The 17,966-nt window shown below is 46.9% G+C and overlaps 1 protein-coding gene across 5 annotated transcripts in view; it reads left to right on the top strand.

Moving 5' to 3' along the window:
• Window positions 1-14,056, top strand: part of NPAS2 (neuronal PAS domain protein 2) — a 176,650-nt gene extending 162,594 nt beyond the window's left edge. For 3 of the 5 annotated variants that reach the window (XM_003309165.5, XM_003309166.6, XM_063788968.1), the window contains exons 17-21: window positions 5,274-5,471; window positions 7,521-7,711; window positions 8,045-8,137; window positions 10,629-10,809; window positions 12,684-14,056. In XM_003309165.5, the coding sequence (XP_003309213.1) occupies window positions 5,274-5,471; window positions 7,521-7,711; window positions 8,045-8,137; window positions 10,629-10,809; window positions 12,684-12,866 (846 nt within the window). In that variant the 3' untranslated portion in view covers window positions 12,867-14,056. The remainder of the gene's footprint in view (window positions 1-5,273; window positions 5,472-7,520; window positions 7,712-8,044; window positions 8,138-10,628; window positions 10,810-12,683) is intronic. The other 2 variants (XM_016949124.4, XM_016949123.4) reach the window with 2 other exon arrangements.
• The last annotated feature ends 3,910 nt before the right edge of the window (window positions 14,057-17,966 follow it).

The raw sequence follows: 17,966 nt of genomic DNA, 5'->3' as shown, positions 1-17,966 counted from the left end.
TTTCTCATCCAACGCAGGCATCCAGGGAGATGTGGGAAATGATGATATCCATATCACAGCCTACTGGGGACTGCAGAGGGAGCTGGGTGGCACCCCATTTGTGGTGTGCCAGCAGGGAAGCTCTGCAAGGCCTAGCAGCAGCAGCTCTCACTGTGACCCCCAGATATTAGAATTGTTTGGAGAGGTGTTGTTTTGTTTTGTTTTTTGTTTTGTTTTGGAGGAAAACCTTTACGTATTGGATCTCTCTTAATAATACATGATGTTTTACTTATATTAGTCCAGGACTGTGTATCTTCAGAAGTGCCTGATTCTGACCCAGCCTTTGATTGTAAATGTAACTCTAGCTAACCTTGGCGTCTGCCCTGGGAGCGCTAAGCATTTGGAGACCCTTAGAAGGGACAGAAAGAAGCAGAAATAACATCTCTGCCGGAGCACTGTCCCTGTTGCTTCCCCCATCACCATCTACGCAGACCCTCCCCTGGCCACACAGCTTCCGAAGTGCAGCCACACCTACCATAGGCGACAGGCGGGTTCTGTCGGGGCACAGCGCCCTGAGCCGGTGCACGCTGAGATTAATACGCAGTGGTGCAGGTGTCTGGGGGCTTAGGGAGATGCTCGTTTGGCCATCCTGCCTCGCTGAGGTCCCAGCAGCTCCGCCTGGCCCTCAGGGGCACTCCTGGTGGCTTTCTAGATGCTCACTGTCCCTCCCCTTCCTGCCCCTGCACAGGCCTCTCAGAGGTGGCTGCTCACCTTAAAGAGAAGAGCCCCGCCCTGGACAGGCCACCTCCCCACCTGCTCCCCTCAAGACACGGCGTGTGCGCCTTGAGCAGGCTTCACTCAGACAGCCTGGGCCATGCCAGAGCCCTGCTGCTCTCCCCACCTCCTCAGTGCACCCTTAAATTGACCAGGAAAAGGCTCGGCCTTCTCGTGAAAAGAAATGGAGTCACCGAGCTGCCATTCCACCTTTTACCAGAATAGGTAAAAAGTGGCTTTTGACTTACGCCTTCCCAGCTGGAATATTTTTCTCACTGATCCAGGGCCTGACTGGGAGCCCGATGCTTGCCTGACTCCAATTACTTTAATGGAATTTTTACACTAACAGGAAGGGGGAAATCGAGCCAGAAACTGCTAAAATTGAGGTAGGCGTATGAACATCCCCCTCAGTGCCTGGAGTTTTTCTACTTCCTGCCTTTTCTGAATTTTAAAATAACAGGCAGCAAGGTTATCGCTTTCACTCCTGTTATAACAAAGTATTTTTCCTCCTTGTGACCCATGCCTTTGGTTAACCCCAAAGTACCTATGCCACAGTGCACTGAGGGACGTTCTGAGCTGGCCGGCATGGGAATTGCACCCTCCGGTGCCTTCCTGCCCTGTGTTCATTCCTGAGGCTTTATCTTTGCAGTGGAATTTTCCAGAGATCATGGAAATCCACAGATAGTCAAGACAGAGGATATTTCCTCAAGGAGCCTGCCTTGTTTTTTTGTAAGACTTAAAGAAATATGTTCCAAAATGTGATATTTGTTTTTTTTAAACTAAACTGTGTGATTCAAGTGTGAAGAATAAGCAAGTAGAAATGACTCCAGCCCACCCCCAAAAGTAGAGGGATAGATAAAATAAGAATGACAAAACACTGATGATTGTTGAAGCCTAATGGTGATGCCAAGGTTTCATTATATTACTTGTCTATTTTGTATACTTCTAAAATGTCCTGTAATGACAAGTATTTGTAGAAATAAGCAGATAACACTAATGAAAAATCATCTGTGAGTGTAGGATTGGTTTGTTCTTGAAAATTAGAAGTTGTTGGTTTGTTTTCTCTGATAACTTTTCCCACTTGGAGAACTTTTTTTTTTTTTTATGTTTTCTATAAAGTTGACCTCAGAGCCCTTTTAAGTCACCATCTCCTTAAGCCACAAAATTCTACTTTATTGTTGATAAACAGAAGTACGGCTGTGCCCAGCAGCAAACCAGGAACCAGTCCCCCACCCCGTGGCCTTTATCCCAACCTCAGTGGACTTGTGATGCTTTACTTCATTGCTTCAAAACTTTCGTCGAGGCTATATGTGCCTGTGATGCTTACTATTTTTTTTTTTTTTTCAAAAAAACGTTGGGTTATGAGGAAGAAGTCCTGAAGGGCTGTTGGTGTTTGCACCTGGATGGGGTCATGAAAATGGGGCTACCTGGACAAGAGCTGTTGTGCTGAAAGGCCCATCATCGCCCCCTCCAAGGCTGCCTCTTGCTCTTTTTGAGAGCATGCGCACCCTCTGCTGGCTGCTCAAAGGAATGCCTAGAAGGACACCTGTAGCAATGGCAAATGACGTGTTCCTCAACTGGTTCATCCATCCATCTATCCATCCTTCCTTCCATCCAGCCATCATCTATCCATCCTTCCATCCAGCCATCATCTGTCCATCCTTCCATCCGTCCTTCCATCCAGCCACCATCTATCCATCCTTCCATCCATCCTTCCTTCCATCCAGCCGCCATCTGTCCATCCTTTCTTCTAGCCACCCTCCCTTCTATACATCCTTCTGCCCGTCCTTTCTTCCTTCCATCCATCCTTTAGTCCATCCATCCGACAGACACCCTTTATTTACCAGGCACGTGGTTAAGCACTGTGAGGATACAGAAAGATAAACAGGACAGGGTTTCTACTGTCAGAGGATATACATCGATGGGACAGAGTAGCACACCTTGCTGTTACAGTCTGTTACATAAATAACACCAGCAGACATAGTTTGCCCTTCTCTGAGTGAAAGCACCATTCATATGTTTATTCATTCATACATGTATTTATTCCATTCATTCATTTATCAAACAGTTTTTATATGCCCAAAGAGGCGAAGGAGGAAAAAGCTCCTTTTTTCATTTTGAATGTTATTATCTGACATTCATTCAGTACTTACTATGTTTCAGGTCATTTATATGCATTAACGTCATTTAGTCCTTAATAAGATATATGCTCTTAATGTCACTATTTTTTTTAATGTCACTACTTTTTACTAATGAGGAAACTAAGGCTTTGAAAAGTTATTAAAATTGCCGAAGGCCATACTGCTAGTAAATGGTAGGGTGGGAATTTGAGCTAAGATAGGTCTGCTTTAAGGTAAATTATACTGCCTCTCATCAATAAAGGTTGGATTTATTCGAACTCTAATCAAAAGGTAAATTGTGTCCTACCAGAAAAACGCATGGTAATTGGGTTTGACTAACTAGGTTTTTGCTGAAGTGATGAAGTATAGGTTGCCCTATGTGCTATAAATGAGTCGTATTTTAATAGGGAGCTGGGATTGCATGAAACATGAATCCTCAAAATGTGTAAAATGATGGATACCCAGAAAATTCTTCTTAATTTCTAAAGTGACAAGGAGTCCTCATTTCAAAACTGCAGGCTTCTCTGTGGTGGGTGGGGCATGAGAGGAGTTTGGGGAGGTCCCGTGGGATGGTAGAAAGATCAGAACCCAGCCCCAGCTCAGCCACCTGCCCATCTCGGGCCTCTGGTAAGTGGCTCGACCCCACCCATGAAACAGATGCTTGAGCGAACCGATCCGTAAGTCTCCCCAGCGCGCCTGCCTCTCCAAACCTGCGCTGACACTCAACAGATGTCAGCCTGTGGGTCCTGTACTGCATATGAGGTGGGACTGCACTGAGTACAGGAATGGGGTGAAAAACGTCAGATGCTGGGAGCCAGAGAGCCTTCCCCCTAAAGAACTCCAAGCTAAGGGCCTGATGGACTGGAACAGTGTATGTTGAGAATCATGATAGATACAGTGCCATCTGATGTTTTTAATACCCAAGAGGTACTTTTGTTTAAAAAGCCAGTTTCAGGTCTGTCATTAAATTATTATTAAAATTACAAAAGTTGTCTTTCTTAAAACTTTAGAGTCAACTGACAGATTCCGTTTTATTTATGAATCTACTAATTTGGTCTAAAAAGAGCAATGCTCTAACTAGATTTTTATTTATGTTCAATTAGTTGATAGGTTGATTGTGAATAATCAACATTATCTACCAAAACTATTCATTTACACATTTAATTTATCTGAATCTTTCAAGCATTTTATGTACCTAACAAGGCAGACTTACAAAGCTAAGAAGTAAAATCTTTCTAAGCACCGAAACAACTGTTTTATTTATTTATTCATTTTTGAGACAGAGTCTCACCCTGTTGCCCAGGCTGGAGCGCAGTGGCACGATCTTGGCTCACTGCAACCGCCGCCTCCCAGGTTCAAGCAATTCCCCTGCCTCAGCCTCCCAAATAACTGGGATTACAGGCGTGCGCCACCATGCCCAGCTAATTTTTGTATTTTTAGTAGAGACAGGGTTTCACCATATTGGTTAGACTGGTCTCAAGCTCCTGGCCTCAAGCGATCTGCCTGCCTTGGCCTCCCAAAGTGCTGTAATACAGGTATTAGCCACAGCGCCCAGCGTAAACAACTGTTTTAAATCAAATACACCAAACTTATTTGAACTAAATCAGGATTCTCAAGAACACCTCAAATTCTCTTAAATCTTTCAAATTAAAACCACCAAGCTAATATCCCGTGGCCTTTTAAATGTCTCTGAGACACCTTAGGTAACAAAACACAGAGATGATCATGATGATTACAAAACTTGAACATAATTTTAAAGTGCATGGACTTAATGTTATGCGATCATATCCATGTTATTGGCCTGCCTGGGTATGTGGTTCCTTAATTAATGAGAGATCTGCCATCTCACCTGAGAGCACTGGATTGAAGATTCTCAACAGTAATGTGGGTACAGACACGAGTCACTGGTCAGAGATTCAAGGGCAAACACAGAGTCTGGTCCTACTGCGAGGGCAATGTGGCCCATGCCACAGGTGAGCCATCCCTCTGCCCCTATATCATTAGGCAATATTATCATGACTGCATCATGCATTCCACTCACCAGGTATTTCTCCCTTCTAGGAAGAAGCTGGTAAGCCAACCTCGACTCTAAACAAGTACATCACATAATTTACAGAACATCTGGGTCTAAACAGCTTTCACATTGTTAGGCCTCAGTCACTTGCCTGTAACCTTCATGAAGGCAGAGAGAGTGTCTCTCCAGCCCATGGCTCTGTGGCCAGTGCCTTACACTGAGCTTGGGGCATCACAGGTGCTCCATGTCCACCAGTGGAGTAAATGAACTATTTCTAGGCAGCTCAGAGCAAGAAAGTTCTTACTGGCACAGGGAATGCAAAGGAGGTGCACACTGGTGAGGTACCCATGACCCCAACTTCACAGGCATTTCTGTTCTGCTCCCAGATGTTCCTGCAGCAGCCAGCTGTATCCCTGAGCTTCAGCAGCACCCAGCGACCTGAGGCTCAGCAGCAGCTACAGCAAAGGTCAGCTGCAGTGACTCAGCCCCAGCTCGGGGCGGGCCCCCAACTTCCAGGGCAGATCTCCTCTGCCCAGGTCACAAGCCAGCACCTGCTCAGAGAATCAAGTGTGATATCAACCCAGGTAAATGTGCTCCTTGCCAGCTTCACTCCTTGCCTCTAGAGCAGACACCCTCTTGCAGTTTGGGACATACTTGATTCCTGCAGCCTACGTGAACTGAGGCCTACTGCCCTGTTCCGTTATGGACTGGGGGTAGATTTGGGAGTGAGCCTTCTTTTCCTTCTTCTGTTAAAGTCACTTTGAAACCCCAAGTTGTATTGGCTTCCTTCTGTGTTTTATAAATGTCCACCTCAGTCCCTTGCTCTCGTGCTTAAAAGATACCACTCAGCTGAAATGTTCACCTTTGATGCTGACTTAGGGTTAGAGGCAGGTATGGCCATCCCAGAGACCCACTGGCAGCTGAATGTCCCAATACTCAACATCCACGGTCCCTGTCATCTACTCTGGTTTTAACCATTACCCACATGAGCAGCCACTGCTGTTCACTGTCCCTTGCCCCAGGTGCCCCCTGCTCCTCCAGGCGCCCCCTGCTCCTCCAGGCCCCCACTGCTCCTCCAGGCCTCCCTGCTCCTCCAGGCACCCCCTGCTCCTCCAGGCCCCCACTGCTCCTCCAGGTCTCCCTGCTCCTCCAGGCCCCCACTGCTCCTCCAGGTCCCCCTGCTCCTCCAGGCCCCCACTGCTCCTCCAGGCCTCTCTGCTCCTCCAGGTGCCCCCTGCCCCTTCAGGCCCCCACTGTTCCTCCAGGTCCCCCTGCTCCTCCAGGCGCCCCCTGCTCCTCCAGGCCCCCCTGCTCCTCCAGGCCTCCCTGCCCCTCCAGGTGCCCCCTGCTCCTCCAGGCCCCCCTGCTCCAGGCCCCCCTGCTCCTCCAGGCCCCCCAGACTCTTTGCCAAACCCTTGTAGCCATTTCCACCTATTCCAAGCCACCAGTGACCTTGCAATTGGACAAAATCGCCAGCAGATAAATGGCACTCAAATGGAATGGAATTCAGAAGTCTGGAGCAGGGCTTCTGGAGGATAACAGATGGGAAGGCAGCCTTTCCTCCAGCCTCACATTCCCAGGCCCTCGTGGCTTTGGTAAAGTCAGCTGAGCTCCTGAATTCACCAAGACCCAGGGGAACAATGATGAGCAAGAGTTGTCCTGGGCCTCGAGGAGCTTGTAGTCCAGTAGAGAATCTGGGAACTTAGATAACCTGCAGTACAATACAGATAAACACATATGGAAGTGTTTAGGCCATCTTTCTTCAAATGTAAGGGTTTTGCTTGAAAATACAGCCTTTTGATTTAAAAGGTCATCAGAAAAATAGGTGAGAAGAGCTAAGAAAATTTTGGAAAAGAGAAAACTGAGGAAGGATTTATACTATCTGATATTGGAAAATTTTGTAAAAACTAAGAATGAGAGCACTGTGTTATCGGATGAATGGACAATCAGTGAAATAGACAGAAAACCCAAAGCAGGTGCAAGCCCACTTCCTCACTCATTTATTATTTCACTCAGCTCACTGCGTGCCAGGCACTAAATTCTGAGCACTGAGGGAAAGCAGTGAACAAAAAAGAAAAAAGAATTTCTGTTCCAAGTGAGGAGAGAGACGAACATGTGAAAATTATAGTATGTGCAATGGTACAGGAATGCTGGTGAGGGCCAGGAATGGCTGGAGGTGTAAAGAGGTAGCCAGGTAAGGCCTTTTGAAGAAGATAATATTTGAGTCAAGACCTGAGGGGGTGAAAGAATGAGCCATGTCAATGTCAGGGGAAGAGCATTCTACAGAGCAGTCAGCTCGTGCAAAGGCCCTAGGGCAGGAGTAGGCCTGGTGAGTTGGAGAAACAGCCAGGAGGGCCATGTGTCTGCAGTAGAATTTGAAGCAGAAAGTAGTTCAGTTCAAGGCACATTTGCTACTTGCCTGCCTGGAGTCCGGCACTGTCCTAGGCCCAAGGGATTCAAATACAATCCAATGGGGAAGACAGTCACAAGATCAAAGTAATTCAGTAGTTGGGAGGTTCTGATTTAGAGGAAAGGCAAGGGTAGGTAGAAGGAGGAGACACTGGGAGGTTTCCTGGAGAGATGGCCCAGGGTTGAGTCCAAGTCTTACCTTTCTCATTGAAATGATGCTCCAGGGTCCAAAGCCAATGAGAAGCTCACAGCTAATGCAGAGCAGCGGCCGCTCTGGAAGCAGCCTAGTGTCCCCGTTCAGCAGCGCCACAGCTGTGCTCCCGCCAAGTCTGAATCTGACCACACCTGCTTCCACCTCCCAGGATGCCAGCCAGTGCCAGCCCAGCCCAGACTTCAGCCATGATCGGCAGCTCAGGTACGAGACTGCCCTTGTTTAAAGGATAACCCAGGCATCATTTTACCCCATTCATTTCAGCTCTACTTTCTGCTTTAGACGGAGGCAAAGTTCAGACAGATTCTAAAGTGTCCACAGTTGATCTCAGCTAAGGAAGCAGAGGACAGGGCTTGGGATCCTGAGGTCCAGGGGAGGTTACCCGCTGCGTCCATCATCCTCAGAGAATGAAGCCAGGAGAGTGGAGATTAGAGTCAACCATAAAGGGTCCAGCCAGGCTGAGCAAGTGCTGCCACGACCAGTGGGTCTGTGGTTCAGGTGCTGATCAGTTTCCTATTTCCCCACCTCTGCTTAAAGGCTGTTGCTGAGCCAGCCCATCCAGCCCATGATGCCCGGGTCCTGTGACGCAAGGCAGCCCTCGGAAGTCAGCAGGACGGGACGGCAAGTCAAGTACGTGGACCCTGGCGGGAGGCAGGAGGCAAGCGCTGGTGGAATGGTTCCAGGCTGGCCAGACTCACCCGCCTGGGCCAGCAGCACTCACATGAGCCTTGCGCTAAAGGCAGGGTCTGAGTGTGCCCACAGCTGTGAAGGGGACGCTGCCCCTCAGCTTTTCTTCTACCGTGTCCCAATTAAGCAGAAAAAACTCAGCGCTCCATGCTTAGAGCAGCACTGAATGAAACAATTCACACCCCACCGTTTGCCATCATCTTCCGACTTCTTTACACCTGTAAAGCCCTCTAAAGCCCTCACCCCTGGAGACATCCCCCTTCCCAAGGACCCTCCCCCAGGCTCCAGCTGACATGCCGCAGGCACACTTGGTGCTCCGTGCTTCTGGCACTGTGCTCGGGCCCTTCTCTCCCAGACAAGCAGCCCCCTCTCTGCCTTCCCCAGCCTCCTCCCCACTAGCACCCGTAGGACCAGAAGCAGCTTTACTCAGCTACTTAATTACTAGGGACAACGGTTACTGGAGACACAGGGGAAATAGTTTAAAAGCTGCTGGAAAACAGTTTCTAGCCCTTGGGAATGAGGCAGAAATAGAGCTATCACACAGACATCTCCTTCATATTAACACTGGTTGACTTTGTGTCCAGAGCTAACCAGGGCAGTGCTAGCCGATCAGGCCTGGGATGCCCTCATGTAGAAGCCTCGCAGGCACCCCCAGGCCCCTCTCCCTAGAAGTCCTTCTTCTGTGCCCTCCTTCAGCCAGGACAGAGAGTAACGGCAGATGGTTACTGCCTTTCTGAGGGTCAGGGTCTGTATGTTCATTATTTAATTTTATCCTGATAAAAACCCTAGGGTGTAGGCACATGCTCGGTTTTGTTTGTTTGTTTGTTTGTTTGTTTTGTTTTTTGTTTGTTTTATAAACCAGTGAAGAGGCTGGGCTTTAAAGGGGTTAGATTACATTCTTGAAGGCCACACAGTGCAGATGGTGGGGCTGGAGGCCAGCTAACTCCAGGCCACAGGCCCCTTGGGCTCCCTGAATCTTCAAAGTCCACCTTGTTGGCCCTGTCTGGGGTCTCCCTATGCCTCAGGATAACTTTCTAGGCAGCCTCTGCCCCTGAGACTTTCTAGCCCTCCCTTTGGTCACAGGAGGGTAAGGAGGGACCTGCAGGTTGTGGGGAGCCATCTGTAAAGTTCCATTCATGTCTATCATTAGGTGGGAGGAAGTGGGCTGGTTTTGCTTCTGGATTTTACCTGTTCTTCCTAAATGATCCAAATAAGTGGAAATAGGCTGGGCGCAGTGGCTCATGCCTGTAATCCCAACACTTTGGGAGGCCAAGGCGGGCAGATCACCTGAGGTCAGAAGTTCAAGACCAGTCTGGCCAACATGGTGAAACCCCCATCTCTACTAAAAATACAAAAATTAGCCGGGTGTGGTGGCACGTGCCTGTAATCCCAGCTACTCAGGAGGCTGAGGCAGGAGAATCACTTGAACTTCAGTGCTCTGTTGGTGGGAACTGTCCAGTGCCGCAGCCACTGTGTTAAATGTCGGCTCTGTGTCCCCACCAAAATCTCTTGTTGAATTGTAATCCCTAGTGTTGGAGGTGTGGCCTGGTGGGAGGTGATTGATCATGGGTGGGGACTTCCCCCTTGCTGTTCTTGTGATAGAGTTCTCCCTAGATCTGTTTGTTTAAAAGTGTGTAGCCCCTCCCCCTCGTTCTCGCTCTCCTCCCGGCCATGTGAAGTTACTTCCTGGTTTTTTGATAATCACCATTGTAATGAGTGTGAAGGGACATCTCATTTTGGTTTTGATCTGCTTTGCCCTAATGGAATGGCTCGTGATGCTGAGTATGTTTTCATGTGTGTGTTGGCCATTTCTAGCTTCTCTTTGGAGAAATGTCAGCCCCAATGCCCATTTTTTGATTGGGTTGTGTGGGTGTCTTGTTGTGGAGTTGTAGGCATTCTTTATATATTCTGGTATCGGTCTCTTATTAGATATGTGATGTGCAAATATCTTCCCCTACTCTGTGGGCTGCCTTTTCCCTCTGTTGATAGTGTTGATAGTGTCTTTTGATGGACAAAAGTTTCTTTTTTTTTTTTCTTTGAGACGGAGTCTCACTCTGTCGCCCAGGCTGGAGTGCAGTGGTGTGATCTCGGCTCACTACAGTCTCCACCTCCCGGGTTCAAGCTATTCTCCTGCCTCAGCCTCCCAAGTAGCTGGGACTACAGGTGCCCAACATGACACCTGGCTAATTTTTATATTTTTAGTAGAGACAGGGGTTTCACCATATTGGCCAGGCTGATCTCGATCTCCTGACCTTGTGGATCCGCTTGCCTCGGCCTCCCAAAGTGCTGGGATTACAGGCATGAGCCACCGCGCCTGGCCAAAAGTTTCTTATGAAGTCCAACTTATTTGTTTTTTCTTTGTTGCTCGTGCTTTTGGTGTCGTATCAATACTGCTTTCTTAAAGGACCTGTTTTCTCCTTCCCACGTGAAACAGGTACGCACAGAGCCAGACCGTGTTTCAAAATCCAGACGCACACCCCGCCAACAGCAGCAGCGCCCCGATGCCCGTCCTGCTGATGGGGCAGGCGGTGCTCCACCCCAGCTTCCCCGCCTCCCAACCATCGCCCCTGCAGCCTGCACAGGCCCGGCAGCAGCCACCGCAGCACTACCTGCAGGTGGGTGCCACGGCCCAGGGGGCCCCCGTGCAGGCCTGGGAGCCGGGCCACGCTCCACACCCCAAGTCTCAGAGATATTTTATTCCCTTGCTTTCAAGGTTGTTCTATCCCTAGTATAGAAGTAAGCCCCAGAAAGATTGTTATTTGATTGTTTTTCATGCTTAAAGTTTATGAAGTCTATGTCTACAGAGTACGTGAAATTACGAGTCGGCTATTATGCCTTATGTGGTTATGTGCTAAAAAGGTTCTTTTTTAAAAAAGTAGTTTTTACTCAAGGATTTGCATCTTGATATGTTCATAGTTTTTAGAGTAAAAGTCAAAAAACATTGATGACTATGTTGGACTTTCCAGTGTGTTTATAAAGTCCTATATAAACATAAAGTTAAATCACATTTAGTTAAAGATCCATTAACCTGCCTTCATAAATACAGTGATGTGTGAAATTGGGCTTGCCAGGAAAATTTGGAGCTCATTTACATGTGGTCACTACTTCGAAGGCAAAAATTACTTCAAGCAAGTGCCAAGTATGTCAAAAGCAGGGAGGGTGAGAGCCACTGGTCCGCAGGTTCACGTGGGAGCCACACGTCTGCGTCTCCCAAGCTCCAGAAGGGCCTGGCCTTCCCTCACCCATGTGCAGGGTGCCCCTCTTCACCCCAGCCCTTCCCTGTCCTGGGGGGGGCTTCCTCCCTGGCCTGCAGCCCCACCTGCACCTGCAAAGCCATGGAGAATGAGCAGTAGCTGAGACCTCTTGAGTACTGTAGATAGTGATGAAGATAGCTGTCCTTGCAGTTCTAGAATGTAATTTAATTCCAGTGCTGCTAAGCCATCTGTGCTATAATTTTCAGATCTCCCTGACCCCACACATAGTGGGAGTCAACTCAGACTTTGGCTTTGCAGATCTTGTCAGTTCTCGAGACCCAGAAGTGATTTTGGATGGGAAATCAGCAACAGACAAGTTTGCATGCACCTGTTGCAGACAAGATGTAGGCTATGAATACAGAGAGCGCTTCGGCCCACTCACTGCCCTTAGGGGCTTGGGGTGGGGTGCAGAGAGGTGGGTTAGCACAGAATGCAGTCAGGCTCGGATTTGGGAACAGTGGGAGTGCTGTGGTGGGGAAGCCTTTGTGGAGGAAGGGACTTGAGAAGAGGGAGGGCTCAGAAGGCACCCACTGCAGAGTCTGATGTCCAGGAAATGCCCGAAATGTGGGTGAGGGTGAAGATAAAGGGACAGTGTTCCAGCCAGACAGCCTGAGCAAAAGTTCAGGGCAGCTGTGCCTGGGCAGCTTTGAGAGCAGGGGGGTGCTGGGTTACTTGCAGGAGGAGATTTCATGGAAGGGAATAGTGGGTGATAAGACTGAAGTCTCCAAAGTCAGGCTTTGGTCAGTCAAAGCTTCTAAACTTCCAATCAAGATGCTCCTAGTAGGTGCTGGTGAATCTGGAGGTAGCTACGGGATCAGGGACCAGCAGTGAAAAGTGTGCAAACTGTATGTGTGTTTGGATTCTGCCCTGTCAACTACCTGCATGTGGCCTCAGGTTCCATCATCCAAAAACATTGTGGCTACATGTAGATCATGTGCACGTGTTTACGAAACCGTTCCCCATAGCCATAGCCACAGGCCTAGGTCGATTGGGCCAGAAGGTGCCCCCACTATTGGCGGAGAACTTAGCTTCAGAATTCACCCTAAGGTTCCCTTAGTCCCCATCCCCACCACACCCCCAGGTCTTGCCAGAGCCACCTCTCCCCACATGACCCCCCAAGAAAGACAGCCCTATAGTCTAACTCAACCTGCAGCATGCCCCGCACTGCCTTGTAAGACAGTTGAGGAGCGGACATCAGAACCACCTCTGAAGCCCTTTGTTCTTTTTTTTTCTAGGTACAGGCACCAACCTCTTTGCACAGTGAGCAGCAGGACTCGCTACTTCTCTCCACCTACTCACAACAGCCAGGGACCCTGGGCTACCCCCAACCACCCCCAGCACAGCCCCAGCCCCTACGTCCTCCCCGAAGGGTCAGCAGTCTGTCTGAGTCGTCAGGCCTCCAGCAGCCGCCCCGATAATGCCCCGGCACTGAAGTCGGGACACAATCAGCTTTAACCAATGGATGAGGGGGGTGGCCACAGGAGATGGGGAGAGGAGTCTGAACTAAACCCCTGGCTTTTGTGCACACTGCATACGTTTCAGAACTCCTGGATGGTAACCATCTCTGGAGTGCAGCGCTTGCTGCAGTGGAAATGATCAGGAATACTGACCGTGTTTCTCTTGCCTCCGAGGTTCTTGGGCACACTCTATAGCCATACTGGACAGGAACCAGGTGCCCCGTGTAGGCATCGTCGGTCGGTTTGCCGTCAGAGATGGCGCATCTCGCTGCATCCCCCGAGAGTACACCGGTTGCTCTAGCCACCTGCGGCTCGCCCATCTGCGCTAGCTGGCCTTCACGCTCTTGATCGTCTTTCCTTTGTATTGGAGAAGGACTGGGTCAGAGATCTGTTGGAGAGAGAGAATAAAGAGATTATTTTTCATTATTTTTAAATGGTTGTTTTTGTTTTAATTTGCACAGCTACACAGAGGAAATAACTTAGGCACTTTCTTTTTTTTTTAAAAAAATAATAAGGTCTCATGGCTTCATTCAGAGACCACAGTAACAACAGCAGCCCACCAATCAGAGAAGCTGGTTGTTATTAACCAAGCTACAGATTCACACTTTCTGGCCTAAACCCTAATGGGATGAGGCTTTTCACCCCAGGCCATGCTGGTGGTGATTTTTTAGCCCCTAAATAAAACACTGGACTATTTCCTGTTTACTTCATTGATTGCAACTACAAAGGTGGACTCAAAGCAAAGCACAATCATGCCAGCCAACATTCCAGAATTCTGCTGAGAACTCCAAGTCTGTGAGGGGAGAGGTTTCACAAGCCAGACAGGCCTGGGGGACTGCAGTCCCCAAGGAGACCCTGCCACGTGCTGGCCCTTTGAGTGAGAATGCTGCATCTTTCTACATATCTTCATGAGAATACTGAGAATTGGATTTTCCTTTTCAAAATGCACTTTGCTTTTTTTGTATGTTTTGTTATGTTGAGATGTTTCTAAAGAAAAGATTTTATGTAATTATAAGATGAAGCGTAGTGAATTGTACAGCTGTTGTAATAATGACCTATTTCTATATAAAATAAAATTGTATGGCTTATGTGTAAATTATTTTGTATCTGAGATACCAGTTCCTTTTCCCAAATATAAAAGTATAAAAGTTTTCTTGTGTTTTTCTGTGAGTGAAAATTTTGTAATAAATTAACAAATTTGTACAATTTCCTCTGTCCCTTGTTATACATCCCTGCATACATGTTTTCACCAGTAATTCTTTTTTTCTAATTTCAAGATGTTTGAAGGATAATCAAAGATACGGAAAAGATGAAAGCAAGCCATCAGCTTTTTGAGCTGCAATATGTGCATCGGCCTATCAGGTTCTGATCTTTGTATTAAAGTTTGTGCCCGAAAAACAAATGGTTTACTGTAGAAGTGACAGCAAAACAAAACAGAAAAAGTTTCTGGAAACATCTCAATCTTTTTTGTTTGTTTGTTTTGAGACAGCGTCTCTCTCTCTCTTGCCCAGCCTGGAGTGCAGTGGCACAATCTCGGCTCAATGTAAACTGTGCCTCCTGTTTCAAGTGATTCTCCTGCCTCAGCCTCCCGAGTAACTGGGATTACAGGCACCCACCACCATACCCCACTAATTTTTGTGTTTTTAGTAGAGACGGGGTTTCGCCATATTGGCCAGGCTGGTCTCGAACTCCTGACCTCAAGTGATCAGCCCACCTCGGCCTACCAAAGTGCTAGGATTACAGGTGTGAGCCACCATACCCAGCCAACATCTCAGTCTTGACACAGGTAAAATCCATGGAGGTGACCAAGACATTCTCCACCAAAGCATTCATTTATAGCCCATCATTAAACTCAGCCTGGAATTACATGGGGTTTCGCCACCAACACTTAGATATCAGTGATGTGGGCAGCGTATGTGTGTCTCCATATAAGATGTGTGCACATATGCCACGTTGAGGGTGGGGGCATAGCCACAGCATCTAGAAGATTTCTGCCAACTACAGACAGCCACCCCATCATGAGGCTTCATGGGCTGAAGGAGGGTACCCTGGAGTACTGTGGTTGAGAACCACTGCAATGGCAATGCCCCTTCCAAAAGCATTGGCCCAAGAGAGCAAAGTTCCTTTCCCTGCTGCATTGCTATGGCTCTCTGCTCCTACTCCTCCCATGTAGAATGGGGATGGCTCTTCCCAGTTCTATGACTAGGATCAGTTTTGGATGGCGTGAGAGGGTGCCGTATAAATACATCCAAAAAGTTTCATTACTCACACAATTGTTCTATTCCTGAGAAAAAGGTAAGTGAAAATATTTTGCACGTACTAAAACACTAACTCTTTAAAGGAACCAGAAATGAACCCCCTTCTTAAAAATGCTTTGTGAAACTGGATTAACTATTTTTAAATGTTTTATAAATTCAAAGGTTTCTAGATCTGATTTGCTTGTAATAGAATTTGTAATTTAATTTGCTGTCAGCATTTTTTTAAGCAGAACAAGATTTTTAATGGACAGCATATTTATTGTCCTAGGATTTTCTAGCTGGAAGTCATTAAAAAAGGGCAGAGTGTGCCTTGCTACTAATTTGATTTAGCCTTGCTTAAATCTTACACTTGTTCAGAATTTGGATAAACTCGGAAAACTCGTGTAATATTTCTTTAAACCCACATGCATCATGGGAAGTTTAATCCCTAAACTTTTGATTCATTAAAGTTTGCTCATTCAAAGGCTATTTTGCAACCCTGTCCTATTTCCAGAAAAACCATGACCTTTCTATTTGTAAAACTATAAAGTCTTGGCTCGTGAAATGACTGAAACGCGAACTCAAGTACACTCAGTTTATGATCTTTTCAACTAACTCAGTTTACTGTCTCTAATTCAACTAAAATTCATTACATTAATTTTAAAATGTTGTTTGTGCATGCGACATGGGGAACTAGCCAACTGTTCTAAGCCATGACATTTTACACTCTTGTCTAAATTATCTGGTAAAATTTGTTTTGGTACAAGACTGCTTTGGTTTCTCTCTTTACTTAGTGTAGGCACAGCCTGAAGGTCTCCAAGTCTGCCATTAATGTCCCAGATAAATAACTAATTTGGATCCTCTAGAGATACCTGTTAGCAGCTTTTTGGGCAGACATGCATTAATTTCACACTATGCATACAAACAGCTTTATTTTTCTGGCAAAAAAAGCTCACTGGAAACACAAAACAACTCTCGTAGGATTTTTGCCTAACCACACTTAGGCACATCTATGATATTGATTCCTTTTTTAAATTACAATTATCTTTTTTATATTTCGTGTTTTATTTTAAGCATGAAGTTAGGAACTCATGGCCTTTTATGGACTCAACTTTTCTAATTGACCATTGTTATTTATTTCATGCTCAAATTGGTACAACCCGGCCAGTGAGAGCCAGCTCCTGTGTTTGGCTCTTTTCTCTTTTTAGCATTGCCCATCAGAAATCAGATTCCAGATCTCCTTCTGGGAACAACACAATCGAGGCCCATACTGATTTATTTATTTATTTTATTTTTCCTCTCTCAAAGCATGCAGGCGACTACCCTCCAAGGAGTCCTGATTCCTTTTAATTAAAAAAAAGAGATTAAAATCTGGACACCTAGAGTAAGACTAAGAGCTGGTATTGGGTCAAGCGCTGCCTCTGTTGCTGTTATTGGGTCATCCTGTTGTGATGGAGCTGAAAACATTTTCAGTCATGAAATCACATTGATTTCTGCAATGTAATATATATTATACCGTAGTCTACTTTTCTAATGTGATTTTGTTCAGCACTTTCTCCTAAACTGACATTCCATATGAAGTCAGTTATGAACTGTTTATTTTAATTTCAAATACTTCTTGTGCCATTCCTCTCCTGTCACATTAGTTGCTGCCTCATTTGGGCCCCATTTAGGCTGGGTCACAGAAACAGCCTCCACACTGACCTCCCAGGCCTGGTCTCCCCACACTACCTCTTTAGCACCTCTTCAGCACCACGCCTCTTTCCTTGTAAAAATCTTTCGGTGGCGCTTCTTGGGAAGTCCCATTGGACCTTCCTGGAGCTCAGTCCAGGATGAAACTGCCAAGGAGGACTCCTTTAGCCCCTTAGGTTTGTCGCCCCTAAAGCTGGTGGACGGGAATGCAACCTGTCTACTTTCTTGCTGCCCCGACAGGGAAACATTCAGATCTTGTTTCATTTTATGGATTCTCTGCTCATCAGTAAAAGTAAAAAGACGTGAGTGATTAGCCCAGCTAACAAACACCAGAGAGTTACAAAGTTCCTATTATATGGTTCTGGTCTCTTCCAGGCCCAGTAGTCACTGACCTGGTCCCTGGGGCTTGGGAGGGAAACAGAAGCTGGAAGAGTCTGCAGAGCCCCAGGCAGGCAAATGATTTTCAATCCTCAAACCTAACAGTCTTTATTATATGTCTGTTCAACCTTTATGTAAGGCAGGAGAGTTGACATCTTAGGGGGATGTTTTGTAGATTCCCACTGGAAGGATCTATTTATTTCAACAAGTGGTAGGATCTACTCACATTTCATCAGTTATACGGAAACTTGAGTCAGCTGGCACCAGACTTCTTTCTGATTTATTACAGTAACACTTTTACTACCTCTAATGGATGGTACCCTAGAAAGCTGTCCCTTAATCCCTCTCTAGGTGCTGCGAGCCAGATAGAAGGGGCAAGATCACATCTTCAGAGTGTGATTGCAGGGAGTCAGGATCAGAACAATGATCCCAAAAGGGCCATGGGGTATGAAAGGCCTGAGGCAGGCTTTAGGGTGCCTGAGCATGAGGAAGAGGAGGCAGAAAGGAGATGAGAGCAAGCATCATTTGGTTGAAACAAATTGTGCCAGCCCCTCTTCTTCTTTGTTAACAGAACCCCACTTCTGTGCATTAAAAGCAATGTGTCTATCTTGTAATCCTAGCACTTTGGGAGGCCGAGGCGGGCGGATCACGAGGTCAGGAGATCAAGACCATCCTGGCTAACACGGTGAAACCCTGTCTCTACTAAAAATACAAAAAATTAGCCGGGTGTAGTGGCGGGCGCCTGTAGTCCCAG

Source organism: Pan troglodytes, chromosome 12, assembly GCF_028858775.2.
Source record: "Pan troglodytes isolate AG18354 chromosome 12, NHGRI_mPanTro3-v2.0_pri, whole genome shotgun sequence".
NCBI classification, from domain to species: Eukaryota; Metazoa; Chordata; class Mammalia; order Primates; family Hominidae; genus Pan; species Pan troglodytes.
The sequence above is the reverse complement of the archived record's forward strand: the minus strand, read 5'-3'. Positions and strand labels throughout refer to the sequence as shown.